This window comes from Scomber scombrus, chromosome 8, assembly GCF_963691925.1.
Source record: "Scomber scombrus chromosome 8, fScoSco1.1, whole genome shotgun sequence".
NCBI classification, from domain to species: Eukaryota; Metazoa; Chordata; class Actinopteri; order Scombriformes; family Scombridae; genus Scomber; species Scomber scombrus.
The window spans coordinates 7,597,158-7,616,938 of NC_084977.1; the positions used below are offsets into that span (position 1 = coordinate 7,597,158).

A 19,781-nucleotide genomic window follows, 5' to 3' on the forward strand; every position below is an offset into this window, starting at 1 on the left:
ATTTAAAACAAGCAGAAAGATGACAGCCTAAGAGAATTTACTTAATATTAATATAATTAATATATAATTTTTTTGTTTTTATTGGACAGTTGGTGGCAGAGAGGCCAACAGGAAACAAGGGTAGAGAGAGAGGGTATAACATGCTACAAAGGTCCCTTACCAGACCCAAACCAGGGACGTTGCAGGTATATGATCATGATGGCATGCGCTGTAACCACTCAGCTACAAGGGCACTCCAAGTTACCATAATTATGATACTGAACAGACTCTATGACTCCTCATCCGCACATCAGTCGTCCCTCTTGATGCTGTCGGTCACCTTACCCCTCTCCTCCCTGCACACCTGTGCCTCATCCCGTCATTACATAAATACTAACCAATTTCTTTCTCTCATTTCCCCCCATCATCTTTGTTGCTCCCCTGCTGAAGTATTTCGGCAAATTATTTCCTGCCTTTACCTTCCTGTAAACAACCCTGCCACCTGGGTTTAAAACTGGCTTCATGTCTCGTCGGACTTGCTTTTCTCCATTTGCCCATTCAGATTTGTTTGCCTGATAGTGCTTGTTTAACCACAATTTCTACAGTTTCTACTAGTCAAGGGGGTCAACGGGTTGAGGTTGTTGAAACCCACACATATCTCGGTGTCTTTCTGGGCAATAAATCAAATTGGAAAGAGAACACTGAGGTGGAATTCAAGGAGGCTCAGTCAAGACTCTTCTTGAAAAAAATTAGATCCTTTTTACTCGTCTTCTATCAGTGGATCTTGGTTAGCGTCCTCTTTTATGCTGTGCTTTGCTTGGGAGGCAACATCTGTGTTGTTTTAGTTGTTGCTCTGATCCATTGCTGTAGACCATGTTTCTATTTTATTTATTCATTCAATTGTATTGTTCATATTGTTGTATGTAAGAACTGTTTTGGTGGCAAATGAGTTTCTCTAATCTTATCTATCTATCTAATTCAACCCGCCCTGCCCGCATTTGGCTCCTTTTCCATGTTGCCCCCACGGAAACTATAGAGTTTCGGTACAGGGTTTTCTGAAACCTTAATGGTTTCTAAACAAGTATGAATTCATGCATGTATTTTCTGCCTTTTCTTCTTTCCTTTTTTTTTGTGGTTTTCCTCAATCCTTTGTGCTGAACCACTTTAACACAAAACCCCTTTCAGGATATCAAAAAGCAAATCAGTGAGTTGGATGGATTGCCTTCAGATTTTTACTTGATGGTAGCCTGAAAAACAACAAAACAAAAGTTTGTACATAAAGCAAAATTGATTCTGATTCAATAGATTTCAGATGGGGGCCAATGCACTGGGCCAATGCACTCTTATTACTGCACCAAAACACAAGATGAACCACTGCTTTTGTCTGTATTTAGCAGCTCATAGATAATTGATTTTAACAAATAAAACTGATAAAATCCATCAGCAGCCCAACTGACTCTGAGTTGGACTGACTGTTTGCTTTCCAGAGCTGCAGTTGAACTGGGCCTGTTCATTAACTTAACATTAACTGTGAAATGTTTATCCATATTACACTTAAAATGTAATGAATTATGTTTCTTCAATTCTTTTATCACTTCTGGTAATAAAAGTTGAAGTCGATGTGGAGTTGCTGACAGGAGCTTAAAACCATAGTCTCCCTGCCAGATGCTCTGCAGCCTCGGAGAGTTTGCTGTCAGCACAATGGTGGGGTAAGCAGATCACTGAGAGGTGCCAGGTGAGGTCTGTGCTGTACATACGGACCAGTGAACCAGTAAAATGATAAATGCTCTCGCTGGTGAAAATGATGAATGATAAATGCTGTGCTGAGACGTGTTACTGAAACTCATAATACTTTTATTCAGTGTCATTTCAAAAGAAAATCAATACTCCTGGGAAGCAAGTGAAGCTGCATTTTTCTATCTTTCACCAAGCGAAGTTTTCTGAAATGAAATATTAACCGCACTGTTAATCCACTCACGTCTTTTAATTTTCTTTTATAGGAATACCAAATCGACATCATCTTTGCTCAGACGTGGACAGACAGCCGCCTCAGATACAACAGCACAATGAAAATATTGACTTTGAACAGCAATATGGTGGGACTTATTTGGCTCCCAGATACTATCTTCAGAAACTCCAAGAATGCAGATTCCCACTGGATTACAATGCCAAACCAGCTCCTCAGAATATGGAATGATGGGAAGATACTTTACACCTTAAGGTAACCACAGAAAATTAATTGTTAATTTTACGACTGGACACATGACAGCCTCATTATAAAGGTAACAATAGTCCTTACGTACAAATACCAAGTTAGTAGCTTGGACATGCTGTATTAAACAGTAACAGTATTAACCATGATTTCATGTACTGTACCATGCTATCTCTATTTGTCTGAATTCTGTCACGTACAATATTTTTGATTTGGGTTCTTTTCAGGCTATGCCCCCTGTACTCAAAGACATGCTTTTCTTCCTTTTCCAATAGTTGAATGTTTGAGCTTCACTGTGGAGAATGGTGTATGTGCAGAATTTGACACTAAAAGGCTGTTTTCACATTTATCTGCTGAGCTCACTGAAAATGCAATTTTTGGGGGCAGCCTCTGAGACACTATTTAATATATTTGGACTTTGCAGTGAAGAAGGAGACATTTTGTGTCAAATAGATAAAGTTCTGAAATGAACAATTTTTACATATTTATAGATTCAGGATTTTTAATGAGGAGAAGGACGAGATGTAATTTCAAGGGTTTTAAAAAAAATGATAGTAGAGTATTGTCTGTACACTTTAAAACATGTCATGTTAAAAGTGTTTTTCACTCCAACAGAGGTAAAGTGAAAAAAACTATGCTATAAAGACGGGTATGTATACAGTGTGGAACTGGGACACAACTGTGGACTACTGCGGTTTGTGAATATTCTCGGAAACAATCATAATTCCTACTATGAACATGTACGTACTGTAAATATACAGTCTGAACTCTGCATCAACATTTCTTAGTGTAGATTTTATGATTAATTCCTTGGATCTCCATGTGCATCTTGGGAATCAATGGAGTTTATCAGTCAGTTTCAGATTATATTGTAGACTTTAGCAATCTTATTCACCAAGAAATCTATGCAAAACACTCTGGGATGCCAACATGCCCCAAAATGAGCAGTGGAAAAGCAATTAGCCTGTCATCACCAATTGTAAGTGCAAATTGCCTGCATGAGCTTTAAGACCAATTTACTTAGGCAGACCCTCTCATGCCCTAAAGCCCTCTTTGTAATCGGAGCACTCAACATTAATATAAACTGCCCCTCAAGTGATAAGAATCTCTGGATTGTCCTCGGTCATTTTTTACCCTGTCCTGATGTTTAAGCGTAAGACATTTACAGATTTTTAATTGATAATGTTTATAAGGACTTTTTATGTGGATAAATATATGATTCCACTGGCTATAAAAGTGGATGTTGGACTCATGGAAATGTGAAAATTCACAGACTGCATGCACATTTCCGCAAGAACAAAAGAAGCGTCACATGTGCTATAAGCGAGTCAAGTCACAAGCAAAGCCCAGGGACATTCTCTCTCATGGACTTCTATTGATGTTGACTATTCAGGGGCGTGCAAACTTTGAGGAGTAATATCCGTTGATGGCATGAGAGAAAGACAATGAAATGTCATTTGGTATTAATTGAGCTATGGCTTGGCTGGAGTAAACAGAGATGACATTTTGTGATATCATGCCTCTCCCACATGCATGGTATTGTCCCAATTCCATGCTTTAATGAGGTTGAAAGATCATACCAGAATTACAGTACAATGCATTTTTTTTCTCTCCTATTTCTTCTTATCTTTGTCCATTCATGCACATACTGATATCCCTTGTTCTTTTTCTCATATTGTGGACTTCATTTTGCACTCTGTGTAGCTGAGTGGACAAAGCCTATTGTTAAGAAGAACTAGCAGCTTTTAACATATTTTCCTTTCTTTTTCTTCTCTCTTTTCTCAGTCAGGTAGTTGTAATTTCAAGGGAACCTATATTTTGGAAAATCCTTATCTTAAACCCTGTTAATTCAGACTGATCTGTCAAACCAGCCAGTTTGAGGTCAGGGCTCTCTTAACACTGCCTGAAGCCTCTTATTCCAGGGAGATAAGAATTTTTACTTGCTTACTTTAACTGTTTTATAATTGAAGGTCAACGACATATTGGCTGCATGATTACATCCACAGTATTGTCTAGTCTTAAGGGCCAGCTGACCTTTAGCTACATCACTTTACACATGATAATATCTGTGCAGTGTTTTATAAAACGGAGTACTGTAGGTTTGTTGAGACGTCATCCTTGTGGAAGCACACACGGTGCCAGAGCAGTGGGAAATATAAAGATATACAGTGTCACATTGTCCCTCCACACCGGTGTTTCTCAGTCCTGGAGTGAATACAGCTGGTCACTCATCATCCTTGAAAATGTGTTTTTTATGAGCGTGGTGAATAGAGACCACCGAGGGCTGCAGTGCAGTTCCTCGGTTGCCAGTAGAGGCTCATTAAAGTAATCCCTCTTTAATTTCTCCAAGTAAGAAAAAAGATACTGAATGTCGTTTATAGCAACATTACAGGGAGAACATTAAAGCTGATTTATAGCTCAAGATACTTGAACAACTAACACAATTTATTGGGTTCTAATTTAGGATATTGATACTAGGGCTGCAACTAACAACTGTTTCCTTATCAATTATCTATCTATTATTATTTCCTTGTTGCCTTGTTTTGTCGGAACTAAAGTCCAAAGATATCAGATAGTTTACAATGATATAAAACAGAGAAAAGCAGCAAATGCTCATAGGGGAGTTGCAATCAGAGAATGGTTGGTGTTTTTGCTTGAAAAATGGCTGCAAGAATAATCAATTATGAAAGTATTGCAGATTAAAGATACCCTATGAGATTTATTTTCTTTTTTTTTTTAAACCTGCACTGCTCGCATCCAAGTTTACTAGCTTGCAGTCAACTTCTGTGCATTTTTCTGGCATATTCTCCCCACCTGTCAATTAGTAGAGTAGTGTGAAACCACTGCTATGTGTATCGTGTCACCAGCATGGTCAAGTGTGTACAGGATACAAACACAATAGGGACCTAGTAATCAAAACATTTTTTTTCACAGCACAGCTTGTGTTCAAATATTTTAACTTCTGTCAGCTGACAAATTGATTAATAAACTAATATTTTTTTAGAATCAAATGCAAACTGGGTCAACGGTCTGAAAATGGAGAATGAAGATCTTTTTGTAACATTTGTTGTCTATGAACAGTCTTCAGAGGAATTCAATAAGTTGTACTGAGTAGATTCCTCCCCAACCCTTACTCCTGTAGGACATGTTCTGTAACTTATGTCATTTATTTATCTCTCACACCACCTGTTAGGAAATGCTACCACACTGGCTGTTGAGAAATATTTACCAAGATTTACTCCCATATTCACTCATTTATGCCCACTTTCAGAAGGCTTCTTGTGACACTTTGAAAGTCGGAACAAAGAAAAGTCCTTTTTACCCAAGAGGTTTCATCACAAAATGATTGTGTTGTTGTCTTTGCAGACTGACTATAAATGCAGAATGCCAGCTGCAGTTGCACAACTTTCCAATGGACGAGCACTCCTGCCCACTCATCTTCTCCAGCTGTGAGTACACTTTAGTATCTTGGTGCAACAAAGTGCTCCATTTTCTCTGGTGTGTTTTAGGTTATTATATTTTGAATTGGGTTTTTTTTTTTCTTCTTCCCATATAGCAAGTACTCAAGGACAGTTCATATGAGTATCTGCTCATCATTTACAATTGATTTTTTTAAACAGTAAAAGTAGCAATGGGGGACAATGATGGCCAGGGGACTGAAGGACAATTCAAAAACATTCACGTAAGAGTGAATAATGTTCCAGTGTTGATGCCATGCTGCACCGCACTGTGTTCTGATACCTTGAAAGGCATTTCATTGAGTCAGTCTTTTTGCTTTGTTATATAACACAGAGACTGTCAGTAGTTACATTTGTATGGTATGGGTCTGGTATGGATTTAGTATACTTCCACAGGACAGATGCTGTTGTCCAACCAGTGTAAAATGTGCTAACCTTGATGACTGTGCTGCCTTGACATATGAAGATCCTCATAACATGTACAATGATTGCTGCTTATTTTTCAAAAACCTGCTCTAAATTTTGTTACTTCGGAAGCCATCATAGGGAAGCAATATGTTGCATCCTCACTCTCACTCTCACATCCAGGTCAGTTTGCTGGTAGCTATGGCAACATTCGAGCAATCTGACTTGTGAAAGTTCATACAGAGGTATCTACTGAACTAAAGGAAAGATAAGTACAGTAACCTGAAGCTTAAGTGCATTTAAGTGCACAGAAGTACTAAACTGCTTAAACACCAACAACACGTCTCTCCATTATGAAGTAAGTATTCAAGCACATAAAAAGGCTCCATTAAAGACATCTGCATCACAAATATATTCAATTACTGTGTAATTCAGTGTAGACGCAAATTCATGCAGATTCACTGAAGTGTATATCATCAACATCTGGTTCCAGTGCAGACAGCTGATGAAGCAAAGGAAGCAAAGGTGTCAAAAAGAACAAAAGAGCAATTTTCCACTAAGTGTTTCTAAGACCTAAATCCTAATTTAGTGAAATAATCTTACCTATAGAGCAGAAACTACACTTTAAAAATCACATTGTGGGATTCATTCTCACTTTTTGATATTCGCATGTGACATTTAAAGGGGTTGGCAGTCTGGGTAGCAGGACATACAGTAAACATCATGATGCTCTGAGGAATGATGCAGTGTGTGGAGAATGAAGCATATGTGTTATCTGCTGTGGCTCTAAAGCGTCCTCTCAGAGAGATGTATTATCAAGATTACAGAGTGATTTAATTTGATAAGACCTTGCACCTTGTGCAGCCTATTAAAGTCGGTGGATCCTTCCCGCTGTAATCCATTAAACCCATTTCCTTACCTAGATATTACACTGGTTTCCATGATGATGTCTCTGTCTTCTGATTAAGTTAGATTTGCTTATCTTTAAAGCCATCATGCCTCTGGGCCATTGGAATAATCAATGTACAATGTTTCCCTTACCATAGCCTTGGACCAGGACCTCCATCCCTCCCGAAAACTAAAAACACATTCAGTGTGTTGTATTCATGGCCGTAATGGAGGTTATATGCATGTAATAGGCTTGTTTTGTTTTCTATTTGAACATTGTGTCCTTGTATGAGAACACAGACTGAATGAGACTGAAAGATGGCTGTTATTAAAAGGACCAACAAACCATTGCCAGCTTGTGCTACACAGAAGCCATTTTCATTAGACAGAGAAAGAGTTCAGAGGATAATATATGACATTAACTGACATGTGTGGCATCAAATAATAATCTGTGAGACAAAATGAATGAAGTTAGTAGCTTGTAAGAATTCTTAAGTGGCACTAAAGTTTTTCTAAATTGACATAAGTGTTATTTTAACTGTCTGATGTATCCGGTGCTGCTGCTTTACATGACAGTAATGTTAAAGCAGCTTGAACGTTTGGATAGATCGACTGCTGATGCATTCATACTGTGTGGCGTTTGTCCATAATTACTGTAATTAACACCATATGAGATAAAGTTCAGCTTTCAGAGTGAGTGAAGGAATCAGGAGAGAGGAGACGGAAGTGAGGAAGACAAATTACTGGTCTGTAAATATCTTTAAAAGCACTATCTGAATTAAAACTAAAGAATATTCCAACAAACAAAACACAAAGGACAAGATTAAAAGCTGCTATGAAAGGGCGCACAGGTACTAACACAACACAACAACTTGACTTACATGATGTTTTAAGGTGTTAAAATGACTTTAATGACTGTTAAAATAGTCATTTCAGGCACCTACCATCAAGTCAATATTCTTTTATTGCCAGCTTAATTGATGTTTTCTTCCGCCCATCATGTTCTCATTGCCTTATTGCCTGATGGGGAGCCTCTACAGTGTTACAACGATGACATGGGACCATTATAATGTATCATCTCAAACTACTATGATCACTTCCCCTTTGCTGTGATAATTACTTTTTTACTATTTTAGAATATGTTGTCCCAGATCTGCAGACCTCTGACTAATAACTTCCTTCTCACCGTATCGGTTGGGTGAAGTAATAAGATGGAAGGATGCAGCAACTGCTATTCTCTGAAATTGCTATAATGTATTATATAAATACCTACTATTCATTCTTCAAGAGCCAAATAAATCAAAGTAATAGGCTGAACAGTGGCAGTTCTAGCTTGTACGGCGCCCCGGGCGAACCGCGCTTCAGCCCCCCCAGACTTTTGCCGAAGGCCAGTTTCACCAAATTTATAGCTGCTGTTCTCTTGAAACATGAACATATTTTTGACCCACTATTTTTCATTTCAGACATTTTAGCTTTACAGTGAATGTGATTCAGTGAAAACATGAATTAAAAGTACTGAAATGCTTTTTTTTGTGAAGAATGAAGTACTTGGTGTAGTACCTCTACACACATCTACATTATAATACATTTTTGTAGTGAACTGTTGCAACACTCTCTTATGTAAAGCCAACTTGCTAGCTTTTCATATGATGTGTTTTGCCTCTTCATTTCCAGGTTGCTACTGAGGGCTATATCACTTCACATAGTTGTAAATTAATACTTCTCTTGTATGATCATGATAATCCTTTTCTTTTCTGCTGAAACTGCCACACTGAGACGCTGGCCTTTTTCTTCTATAAGGGACCAGTGTGTAGGATTAAGTGGCATCTAACAGTGAGATGGCAGATTACAACAAATAGAATACCCCCACCCCCTTCCAAGTGTGTAGAAGAGTGAACAGTGGCCACGAAACTCATGAAAAACATGAAAGGTCCTCTCTAGAGCCAGTGTTTGGTGTGTCCATTCTGGGCTACTGTAGAAACATGGCGGTGCAATATGGTGGCCTCTGTGGAAGAGGACCCGCTCCCTATGTAGATATAAAGGGCTCATTCTAAGGTAAAGATAACACAACAATTCTTATTTTCATGTGATTATACACTAAATAAAACATACTTATACATACTAGGTCTGTTTACCTAGATGCCACAACATTCTCACTCTGCACTTTTAATAGATGACTAGATCATTCAAGGCTTTTAATAGAACAATGCACATGAGAAATATCATTTGTTTTTGTGAGCTACACAGAATCAGATTTATAGAACATGTAATTATATACGAGAGTATATAAAGGACTTCAAAGAAAATACATTTAGAAGATGTTGTAGATGTTTAGAAGCTCTTTGAGTAAAGAGCTTGACACATTTTCGACTGGGAAAACTCACTTTGAAAACTGACTGTTATCACTGATACCAAAATCTTCAATAACAATCCACAGCTGAAAAGAAACACAAGCAAGGATGTGGAAAACCAAAAACTGAAGCAGAAGTAGATGAAGCAGACAGAGTTAAACTATGTCCAAAAAAGGGCAATTATAACATTTATCGCATGGAACCTGCTGTAATCACAGAGAGATTATGTTAAAGAGTATACCAGGGTTCAATACTCCTCTGGTATGACTTGATTTTGCAGATATTGAAATCATCCTTGAATGTATATGTAATTTATGTAGATAAAGTAGATAAATGTATCATTATATTGACAAAGGTGTGACCTGGAGAGTGTAAACTCACTATTCTACCCATCTTGAGCACTGTTATTTTGAACGGTCTTCCTGTTTTGCTAACGTGTATTAAGTTCTATAAATGTTGTTAATTTATAAATGCATCATGAATTGTGCCTCGAGTTGTTTTATGCAAATGTCCTACAGAATTTTTCCAATCCAGTCATGCCATCCATACGTTTGCTCATTTAAAAAGAGCTGTTTTCAACAACAAGCTGTTATTTTCTGACATTTTGAATTCGAGTAGCAATTGCTGAATCTCTAATGACATCATTAATAGCAAATGAGAGAAGTGTGGCAAATGTTAATGGAATTCATTCATCAAGCATGTTTGAAAACAATTAGTAGTTTGGGCACCCCTCACAGTTAATTGTTTTTGTTAATTGAAAGCTTATTACATCAAATTGCGATCAGGCAAGATCATAATTTTGTTAGCTTTTCTACTTAAAACGATTATGTGTCTGTTTTAAGACAGCAAAGATTCAGGCCAGCACAATACCAAAGTAGAAATGGAATCATTAACCCATCATTAACCTCACATGATCAATTGTAAAAGCACTCACAGGCTCTGTGTGCATCATGTGAAGGTCAGGCCCAACATCAAGATGGATTCAGTACATTATTGAACCAAAGCTTTCATTTAATCTACCTTCCTTCTGCCTCTGTCTTCATTCCAGACTGTCTTTTCATTAGCCAGCCTCCAGCACAAGACAAATGTTGCTCTGGGTGGCCCTAGGTCTCTGTGCACAGGGTATCAATCATTAGGATGTGCCATGTAGCGCCAAGGGTCACACACACACACACACACACATGCTCTGTGTAATTGCAGATGGATACCCACGAGATGAGATGATTTACAAGTGGAAAAAGAATTCTGTGGAGGCATCTGACCAGAAGTCCTGGCGCCTCTACCAGTTTGATTTTATGGGCCTGAGAAATACTTCAGACATATTAAAGACTACAGCAGGTAAGAAGCACTGGTTCATTTGCACCCATCTTACTAACAAGCTCAATTACAACTTGTGGATATTTAGTGTCAGACAAACTTGTTTTGTAAGAGTGGCAGGAATCATTTTAAGTTCATTATTTCCATTTATTTATTGTGTTCAAAGTTGTGTTTGAAAGTCTTTCAAACACACATCTACCTCCCCTGTTCTCTATCTGCCATTAGGCCACTTTAATTTGGTCTGCTCAATGACTTTCTCAGTGATTGCAGTTTGATCAGTTTGTGAGAGCTGCTAAAAGATTTCCTCTTTTTTATATTTCAGATCTCTGACATATTTAAGTTTACAGATAGGGAAAATTCTCTTTATCTGTGGAGTATTTTCAAAGGCTGTTTGCTTTACATGATGACACTGAACATGATTCAAAAATTCACAAAACTTTAATGTCCGCCAGGAGCCGTTTCCTTAACAGATAGCAAACCAGAACAAATACATACAATACTTCATACACAACATAACACATGATCCACATCTCCTACACTGTCAACATGAATCATGGAATAAAAGAAAGAAACACGTGATGACATCCGGGGTTAGTTTGTTTAAAAAAACAATTGTTGATAGAACACAAGGTAGTCTGTATCTATTAGTGTGACCTTTGGGGACTAAACCTCTGCCCTGATGAAAGCATCTGGAACTCAGCATGTAAAGGGTCTAAAACATTAGTCTGAGCCTCTGAGATGACCCTTCATACAGGTGGAATTAGATGTTCTAGTGGAAGAGGTTAACAAACATATTGAGATACAGCAAAAAAAATATTACCAGAAAAAAACGCCATATGGGAGATAAAATATTTTAAAAACGCTATATGGGAGAAAAAATATTAACATGGGTAGAAAAAACATTTTCTGTGTATTCTATCATTGTGCCTCTGTCTACTCATCACCACTGTAACAGAAATCATATGTGCACAGTGCTACAGGTTATATGTGTGATAAGTAACATATATTGCATTTTCTCCTGCCTGTATTTTGCAAACTGGGGTAAAAACACCCCATATTACATATTCATTATGGCAAACGTACTAAATGGACAGCGTGTATTATCTTGCACATTTGAAAGACGCAAGCCTCAGTGCACCGCATTAGTAGATCAGCTTGCTTTTTGTGGGTAATGTGAAGATTGCACACGTTTTTACACACGCACACCTTTAGTAAATCAGGCCCTAAGGCTGCCAAACCAGCAAATCAAAGGACAGAGTCAATAAAAGTAAAACAAATAAACAAATAAAACATTTTTATCAGTGTCACAACTCTGCAACTTCCCTAAAAAGAACAACTGTTGACATATAGCCTCTGTATTTGCATCACATTTAAATTTCTCATCTAGGATGGTGCCCAAATCCTTACTTTGCTGCACTGCTGCCACTGGGTGACCCTTAATCAAGCAAGGGGAAGGGGCCTCCTCCGAAAATCAATACACATTTCTTCAGTCTTAGCCACATTTATTTGGAAGAAAGACTGGTCACACCAGTTAACAAATTGATCAAAGACCGGGCGATGGTCTTGCTCCACACCCTGCAGAAGAGTCACAAAGTCATTGCATACTTAAGGACAAACCATGATAAATTATACTGTATATGATACTTATTTGTATATGAAACTAATAAAAGTGGTGAAAGCACACAGCCCTGAGAGAATCCAGGGGAAGATGAAAATTTACAGCACAGGATTACATTAATCCGGACCCTCTAAGATCTGTTTGTTATGAAGTCAGTGAGCCAACATGCTGTACCAAAATCCATATTAAAATTAGTTGAAGTTTTGTGTGAAAGGACATGTGGCTGAATACAATTAAAAGCAGAACAAAAATCAATAAAAAGCAAACGTGCATGGTTCTTATTTCTCTCTAGGTGTCTCAGTACAAGTTATAACAGAGTAGCTGCAGCATCCTCCACTCTTTAATATGACCAAAAGATTTACATAGAATAACCTCATCAATTTTAATCTCACTGATTGCAGGCCGGTTTCTAAAATTAGTAAGCTTCTCGTTGAAATTATAGATATCAAACCTAGAGTAGAATTTGTTTAACTCTTCTGCCAGTTCAGCTTCTCAGGATCAAATACTCTTCTGTCATTGTTCTGCATCCAAACCATGGACTTTATTTCTTTCCAAGCCAACCCTGAGTACCCTTTATTCAGCTCACCCTCCACTTGAATTTTATACCTGATTTTCGTACATTTATGTGCTTTCTCCATTTCATTGTTATCTCCCTCATAATAAGACAGCTTATTATTAAGAGCATGTTTAAATTATAGCAGGGGCTTATTAGTGAGGAAAGTAGTACATGTTTTGTAAGGAATCACCATACTGTATTTGAACAAAAAGTGATCTAACTAGAAACCATGTCTGTGAGATCATCTCAGTCAGAAAATGAGTATTTAAATAGATCTCAATCAATACATAGAAAGCAGTCCTTCAGTTCCAGTGTAGAGTCTTAAATCCAGGCACTGTGCTCAATTTTATCCCCCTTCAGGGTCCATTGATAAGTAGAGATCAAATGAACACAGTTCTGGTCTGACTAACCCAGGGGAGTCATCACGTAAGATATATAAGAATCACTAATGGTGCCACTCGTCCCATACTTCACCCTGTATTGTTGGACAGGGGACGTTCCGGAAGAAATGAGTCAGGGACTTAGTTCTAAACAATGATTAAAATCTCCCATGATAAAATTGTGACAGTCAGTCAGTAGACGCTGCACAGTTCGGACTAGGGCTGCTGTCTCATTATCAACATTTGATTTAGGGTGATTATAAGCAACTGTGACCAATAGTTGCTGTATAGCACTGTTCACAAATAAGAAAAAGTGAAACTGATAAAAGTTCATGATGGGGGAACCAGGGTTGGCCAAAACCTTCAAGTTCAAGATCAGAATCAAAGTTGTAGTCTATAAGCCAGGTTTCAGGCAGAGAAGCTCACTTAAAGACAACAATGTCTCAACTCTGAGCTTGCCTGTGGTTCTTTTATAGCTTAACGACTGCAAGGGCAGAAGAATACAATGCAACTGCTGTCTCCGTAGTCTCTGGCACACTTCAACAAAAATCAACAATTAACAGCACAGAAACTAACATATGCAACTACTTCTGTCGGTTACTTAGTGTAGCACCCAAAAGCAAGGACATTGTGCCAGATTTCTTCAGTCTGATATTCATGTCACTGGCTTATTATGCAATTATATTATTCTACCTCTTAATATTAACTGATCTCAGCTGAGGTGGAATCAGTTCTAAGAGGAAAAGGAAGGTGTATGCTATCTGCAAAGAGCTGACTCAGCTCTCTATTTTTAGAAATGTTAAACACCATTTGCATATAGTATTAAATTTAACCTTCACAGCAAGCCACCCAAAGCCAGACTAAACAACATGCAGCAAAACGTATATTATGTTGATGATGCAGTCATTTTACACATAGATCCTTGAATATGTTCTGTTTTCACACACAGGTGACTATGTGGTGATGACAGTGTACTTTGACCTGAGGAGAAGAATGGGTTACTTCACCATCCAGACTTACATCCCCTGCATCCTCACCGTGGTCCTCTCCTGGGTCTCTTTCTGGATCAAAAAAGACGCCACTCCAGCCAGAACAGCTTTAGGTAAAGTACTGTGGGCTCGCTGCAGTTCAGACGGGCCGTTCATACCGGGCCGTAACACTGACTCGCATGTGAAAAACGGCTTTGAATAGCTTTCATTAAAGCGTTAGAGATCATTAGAATCAATGTTGCAGACATCCCAACTTCCTACATTTGAGCTTTTTTTCCATTTATACATTTTGATTCATGTTTTTTCTTGCCTCTTTTGAATATGCTCTGTCATTACAGTATGTGCTGTTTTCTATATTGCATGGTTATTTGTTCATCACTTAACTTGAGTCACTGCTTCTGCTTTTTTCTGTTCTGTTATGCTTTTTCCCTCTTTTATACACGCTCTCTATTTGTTGTTGTGCAGTCCTGTGGAACATTTTGGTAAAGGTAATTGATTTCATCATTTTACTTTGCTTTTTCCCTGTTTACATGTTATCCATTGCTGACATGTTTTAATGATGGTGTGTTTCCAGATCTTTAATAAAACATTTGGAGGGTAGAAAATGCTACTTTAACCACAGCAATTTTAAACTTTTAGTAGAATGTGGCAGAACATTTTAGGAAATCATTTGCCGCAGCAAAAGTGAAAAAATAGTAAGCCATCTTTGCCAGTGTTGTGGGAAAATATATTTTTGGCTTGTGAGTAATTTGGGTGATTTTCCCTCAGCTCTTAATAGAAGCACCTTACACATTGTACCCTCTCTCACCGGTGACCCAGTGTCACCAAAATGTTACATCAGCCAATATTGCCCAGCCCTGCTGTTGTATCATCTGCTGAGAGATGCCGTGTACATTCACGACTGATGAAAGGGACGAAGTAGAAAATGAATAACTAGCGCCATTAATCTGTCATCTTTGTTATAAAGCTTCTGGATCAATTGCATGCAAATCAGGAGAAGGAATGACGATAATGGATGGATGGTGGATGTAGGCTGATTGTAAAAGTACGGTGGCAAGGCAAGTCAGTGTGGGAATAAAAGGTAAAGCACTTTAGATATAGCCCTAACCTGCATAAAGGAGGTGATTGAGCCTGTGACAGCACACCTTTCAGCTCAAGTATGAGTCTCAATAGTATAGTTTCAGTAGCAATGTAGCACACACTTTCATTAGATTTCAGCATAATGTTGCTGAATTCTTCAAGACAGACACATACATTGGGTCCCAAAGTAATTTATGTTTGACACGTCACATACAGAACCTCACAATATCACCTACATTAAGCTGTCAGTGAAGATAAATGCCTCTGAAAGTTTTCCTCTCTTCGAACCTGTTCATTCTATTATTTAGAGGAGAAACTCTAGAGTCGGTGCCACAGCATCGGCAAAAAGGCAGGTGAGGGTAATCACTGTAGCAAGCAGAGGCTAAAGGAAAAGTGTGAGATGTCCGCCTGAAATAGATGGGGCCAGCTTGTTACCATGGAAACCTCAGTGAAACAGTCACAGATGGGTTTTCTTTTTTTTTTCTTATGAGCATCTCTATAATGCTCATGGAGGAAGGAGATGGGAGAGGACAACACATGGAATCATACAGAGATACTTGAGAAACAGAGATCTTTCTTATGGATGTAAGTCAGATTCACATGTGATCAACAAAATCTGTCAAAGTGAAAATGGAGTTTTACTTGTAGGAAATCCAGGGAGCCTTGAAGCTCATCTAATCAATATTTTTATGTAAACAATGGAACAAATGAAATGAGAACACAGTGGGACGCTGTTTTAAATTAAAACTAACTATAAAAACCCAATGTACTTGTCCTGCCAAGCAACAACCAGCAGAACAGACAAAGTTAGCGACTAGTATTGAGCAGCTTAAGAGCCAAATATTTCCCTCAGGAGTTGGTGGAGACCTTAAAAATGATAGAAACTCCGAATGAATGCTAATGTTGCTCTGTGTCTGCTGTATGTGTAGGCAACTATTTGCTAACATGTCAACTTTATAAGGTGAAGGTGAAAATGTCATGTGCAGCTTTTTGCACTGCCCCCAAGTGGCCAAAAAAATCAATTGAGGCATGTTGAAGGTGTTCTTTAAAATGAATATACCACTATCTACTTTGATAGCATTACTGATCACTGCTTTCCATATTGTTTATGAAGGGATCCTTTCCTAGCCTGACGATTCCTCGTCTTTTTAGTATGCAATTCCCTCCTCATGGGGCCAAATGTGGGTCATTCCTCATTTCCTCATTTCCTCATTTCCTGTCACCTCTATGCTGTCTCTAGTATATAAATGGTTATTGTAAATAATTGTAAAGGTATAAAATGCTCTGATATATATATGGATTTTTGCAAAGAGCAAGGACTGTGGATTTGTCCCCAATCTTATCCATTGGAATGATTAGGTAGATTCAATTTAAGGCATGATGGGATGGCTTAGTCTTTTTTTGTCAGGGCAAGCTGTAAGGAACACACCTCGTATTTATGTACCTGACCCTGTCTTACAGTTCCAAGTGTCTTTGTGTGTGTTTGGTGCTTTTCATGGTGTCTTGTTTTGGTCATTTGACTTATTTCCGATTGAAAGAACACACTGTGGTGGGACATACGTATTGGAACCTTCTGTATTAAGAACATTTTAAATATTAAGTATGTTGGCCTTTGGCTTTGGTTTTTCTTTCACAATGTCCTTCTTGAGATTTTATTTTTAAAGGAACTACTATTACATTAAACAGAGAGTGAAAGAATTAAAAGAGTGTTATGGTCTGAGCTCCTTGTATTACAATAACAATACCAGCTTTAGCTCTAGCTTCTTCGGACAGAAGGAACACTGCGGATAATACGTTCAGCTCACTTCAGGGTCCATCCAAACTAAAAAATAAATCCTTGACAAACCTTCTGAATTTCTATCATTACTCGTGAGCAATCCCTAAGATGAGTTTGTCCTTTCTTCCATTCCTCAGGCATAACCACCGTGCTGACTATGACCACTCTGAGTACTGTGGCCCGGACGTCACTTCCCAGAGTGTCTTACATCACTGCCATGGATCTTTTTGTCACCGTCTGCTTCCTGTTTGTCTTTGCTGCTCTCATGGAGTACGCAACATTAAATTGGTACTCACACAGTACTCGAAGACACAGTCGCATGGAAAATAAAAGACCAGTAAGTTTGCCTTGATTAACTGTTTTTTTTTTTAATATACAGAACTGTTAAATATTCTAGCAGAAATATTTCTTAAAAGTGCCACGATATAGATTGAGGAGATGACCCTATGTACAGGATTACTGTCACTTGTTTCAAAGTAGCTTTTCTCTGATAGTGCTTTGGTTTTGTTATCACAAGATGGAAGCGAGAAAACCTTTCAGGGTTGAGATGATGTGATGCTGCCCTTTATAAGCTCTTCTGATAAGACTGTTACTATTTTAAGGGACACTGCATCAATCTCAACAAGACAGACGGGCCTTTTCTAGCCCGTCGACAACTGTGAGAAGTGAAGGCACTGCATTCTGTCACTTCATGTCCTCTTCAAAAAAATAAAAAAACAAAGCTTTAATGTGTGATTTTAGACAGATTACATATACGAATGACAAGCTTTAACGCAGGATTGAAGTTTGACTCTTGATATTAGGGTGAGCTTTTCTTAGCTTATTTTCATTGCGTTGATGATTGCTTTATGTCTGTATCTGTAGTTAAACTTGAATCTGGTGTTTCACAGATTTGTTCATTGGTTGACATTCAGAGGAATCACCACAGGGTTTATCAGTTGATGACCTGTCAAGAAACTTATTTGTATTTGCAAATATTGCTAAAGTTGTAATACATCCTCACGCTGTGAACAACTTCGCTTTCATGCATCTATGTGTTTAAATGATAGATTAAGGAAATAGTAGTAGTATTGTATTGTAGTTCATTTCTTGGAATCTCCATAATGAACAAAAAATGTACAAAAATATTAGAGTGTAGCTTCTCTAAACCATTGTATCCATTTATTTCATTTGTGTCCAGTATTTTCCTGACAATACTTATATGTATATAGCTTTTCAAGTTTGTCTAAACTGAAGTGCCCCAAACCAAAAAGGGCCTTAATAAATATCTTAAAGGGGCACTTCACCTATTTTACACATGAAGATTTAGTGTTTACTACTCAGCCTGTGAAAAAAGTTGTAGAATGTCTTCTGTGGCTCTTGAGAAGCTTTTGCAAGTTTGAGAAAATAGATTATATAATCATTATTTTGGACTTTGGAGTTTGGAAAATGTGGGCACTTGAAAGTCTAATGAAAAGACGCTACTTAGTTGCCTCATGGGAAATGTAGCATCCAACTTTTTAAAGATTGATTCATACTAGATGCTAAAGGTACATTGGTCCTCTGTTCAAAAAACGGTCCGTTGAAAAAATATGTGGTGTCACAGTTCTGAAGTGGACAATAAGTAGAGCAATCACAGGCTGTAAACAGTCTGAGAGCAAATTTGTACTGAACAAAGTGATACACACAACAGAATAATTACTTCTACATTTCCAAATTCAGTGCATCAGAGTCTCAACCATGTACATCTTCACAGTCAAAACTGAAACAAGGTTAACTCTGAACTGCAAGTCCACCTGAACTGACCATGGGCTCAAACCCAAATAGGAAACACATGCTTTAATTTGGGAACCTTCTACTGTGATAAGTGAGCAAGACTTAAACTCCAAAATGAGCTTTGTTTGTTGTGTTTATGTGACTGTCTCTTCGTCTTTTCAGAACTACTCTGTCCTGGATGTGAGACCTCCACACACCGTCATCGCTCTAAACAACTCCATGTACTGGCAGGACTTTGAGGACGCTTGTGTCTACGAGTGTCTGGATGGAAAAGACTGCCAGAGCTTCTTCTGCTGCTACGAGGAGTGTAAAGGAGGTGCATGGAGAAAAGGACGTGTCCACATAGATTTACTTGAACTGGATGCGTACTCTCGCGTCTTTTTCCCCACCTCCTTCTTGCTGTTCAACGTCGTCTACTGGGTCGGCTATCTCTACCTTTAGCACACTGTGGTTGCCTGTTAAGTCACAACAGAAAGACAGATCAGTCTAACAGAGGAAGTTCATGGTTAATTAAAGGTGACACCAAATAAACTCTATCCTGTGGTACCTGAAGCAATTATCTGGACATAAAACAGGCCAGCGTGTGTCTGCAGGTCTGTACCTGGCAGATATTTCTGCCTTTGACTTCAGGCATGAAAATACAACACTTTCCTTACTCCCTTCATATGCTGTACACAGAGGGAGGACAGGATGGACTGTTTGCTGATGACAAAATGAAGACAAAGAAGGAAATGGGTTTTGCAATTCTACCCTAAACTTCTCAGTCAGGAATATGAGTTGCATTGTAGGGAACGTACAGGCAGTGTTATTATCCAGCCATCAGTCAAACCCAGTTGATGAAAATCCAAGGACATTCAAACCATTCATAGTGCCTTCCTCTGGAGGGGTAGATATAATCTGCTACAATAATCAGGGAATAATGATTTATATTTAAAAAATCAAAGAGTCTGGCTTTGACTGATTGTGAGTTGAATTGAGTTAAATTTATAAAACAACCGTTTGTGGTAACAAGTACA

At 38.2% G+C, this 19,781-nt stretch overlaps 1 protein-coding gene across 1 annotated transcript in view; it reads left to right on the forward strand.

The window, feature by feature from the left end:
• LOC133984485 (gamma-aminobutyric acid receptor subunit gamma-3) overlaps window positions 1-19,206 on the forward strand; it is a 53,921-nt gene extending 34,715 nt beyond the window's left edge. Inside the window, exons 4-9 of the mRNA XM_062423831.1 lie at window positions 1,980-2,200; window positions 5,558-5,640; window positions 10,494-10,631; window positions 14,114-14,266; window positions 17,148-17,347; window positions 18,928-19,206. Of these exons, the coding sequence (XP_062279815.1) occupies window positions 1,980-2,200; window positions 5,558-5,640; window positions 10,494-10,631; window positions 14,114-14,266; window positions 17,148-17,347; window positions 18,928-19,206 (1,074 nt within the window). The remainder of the gene's footprint in view (window positions 1-1,979; window positions 2,201-5,557; window positions 5,641-10,493; window positions 10,632-14,113; window positions 14,267-17,147; window positions 17,348-18,927) is intronic.
• The last annotated feature ends 575 nt before the right edge of the window (window positions 19,207-19,781 follow it).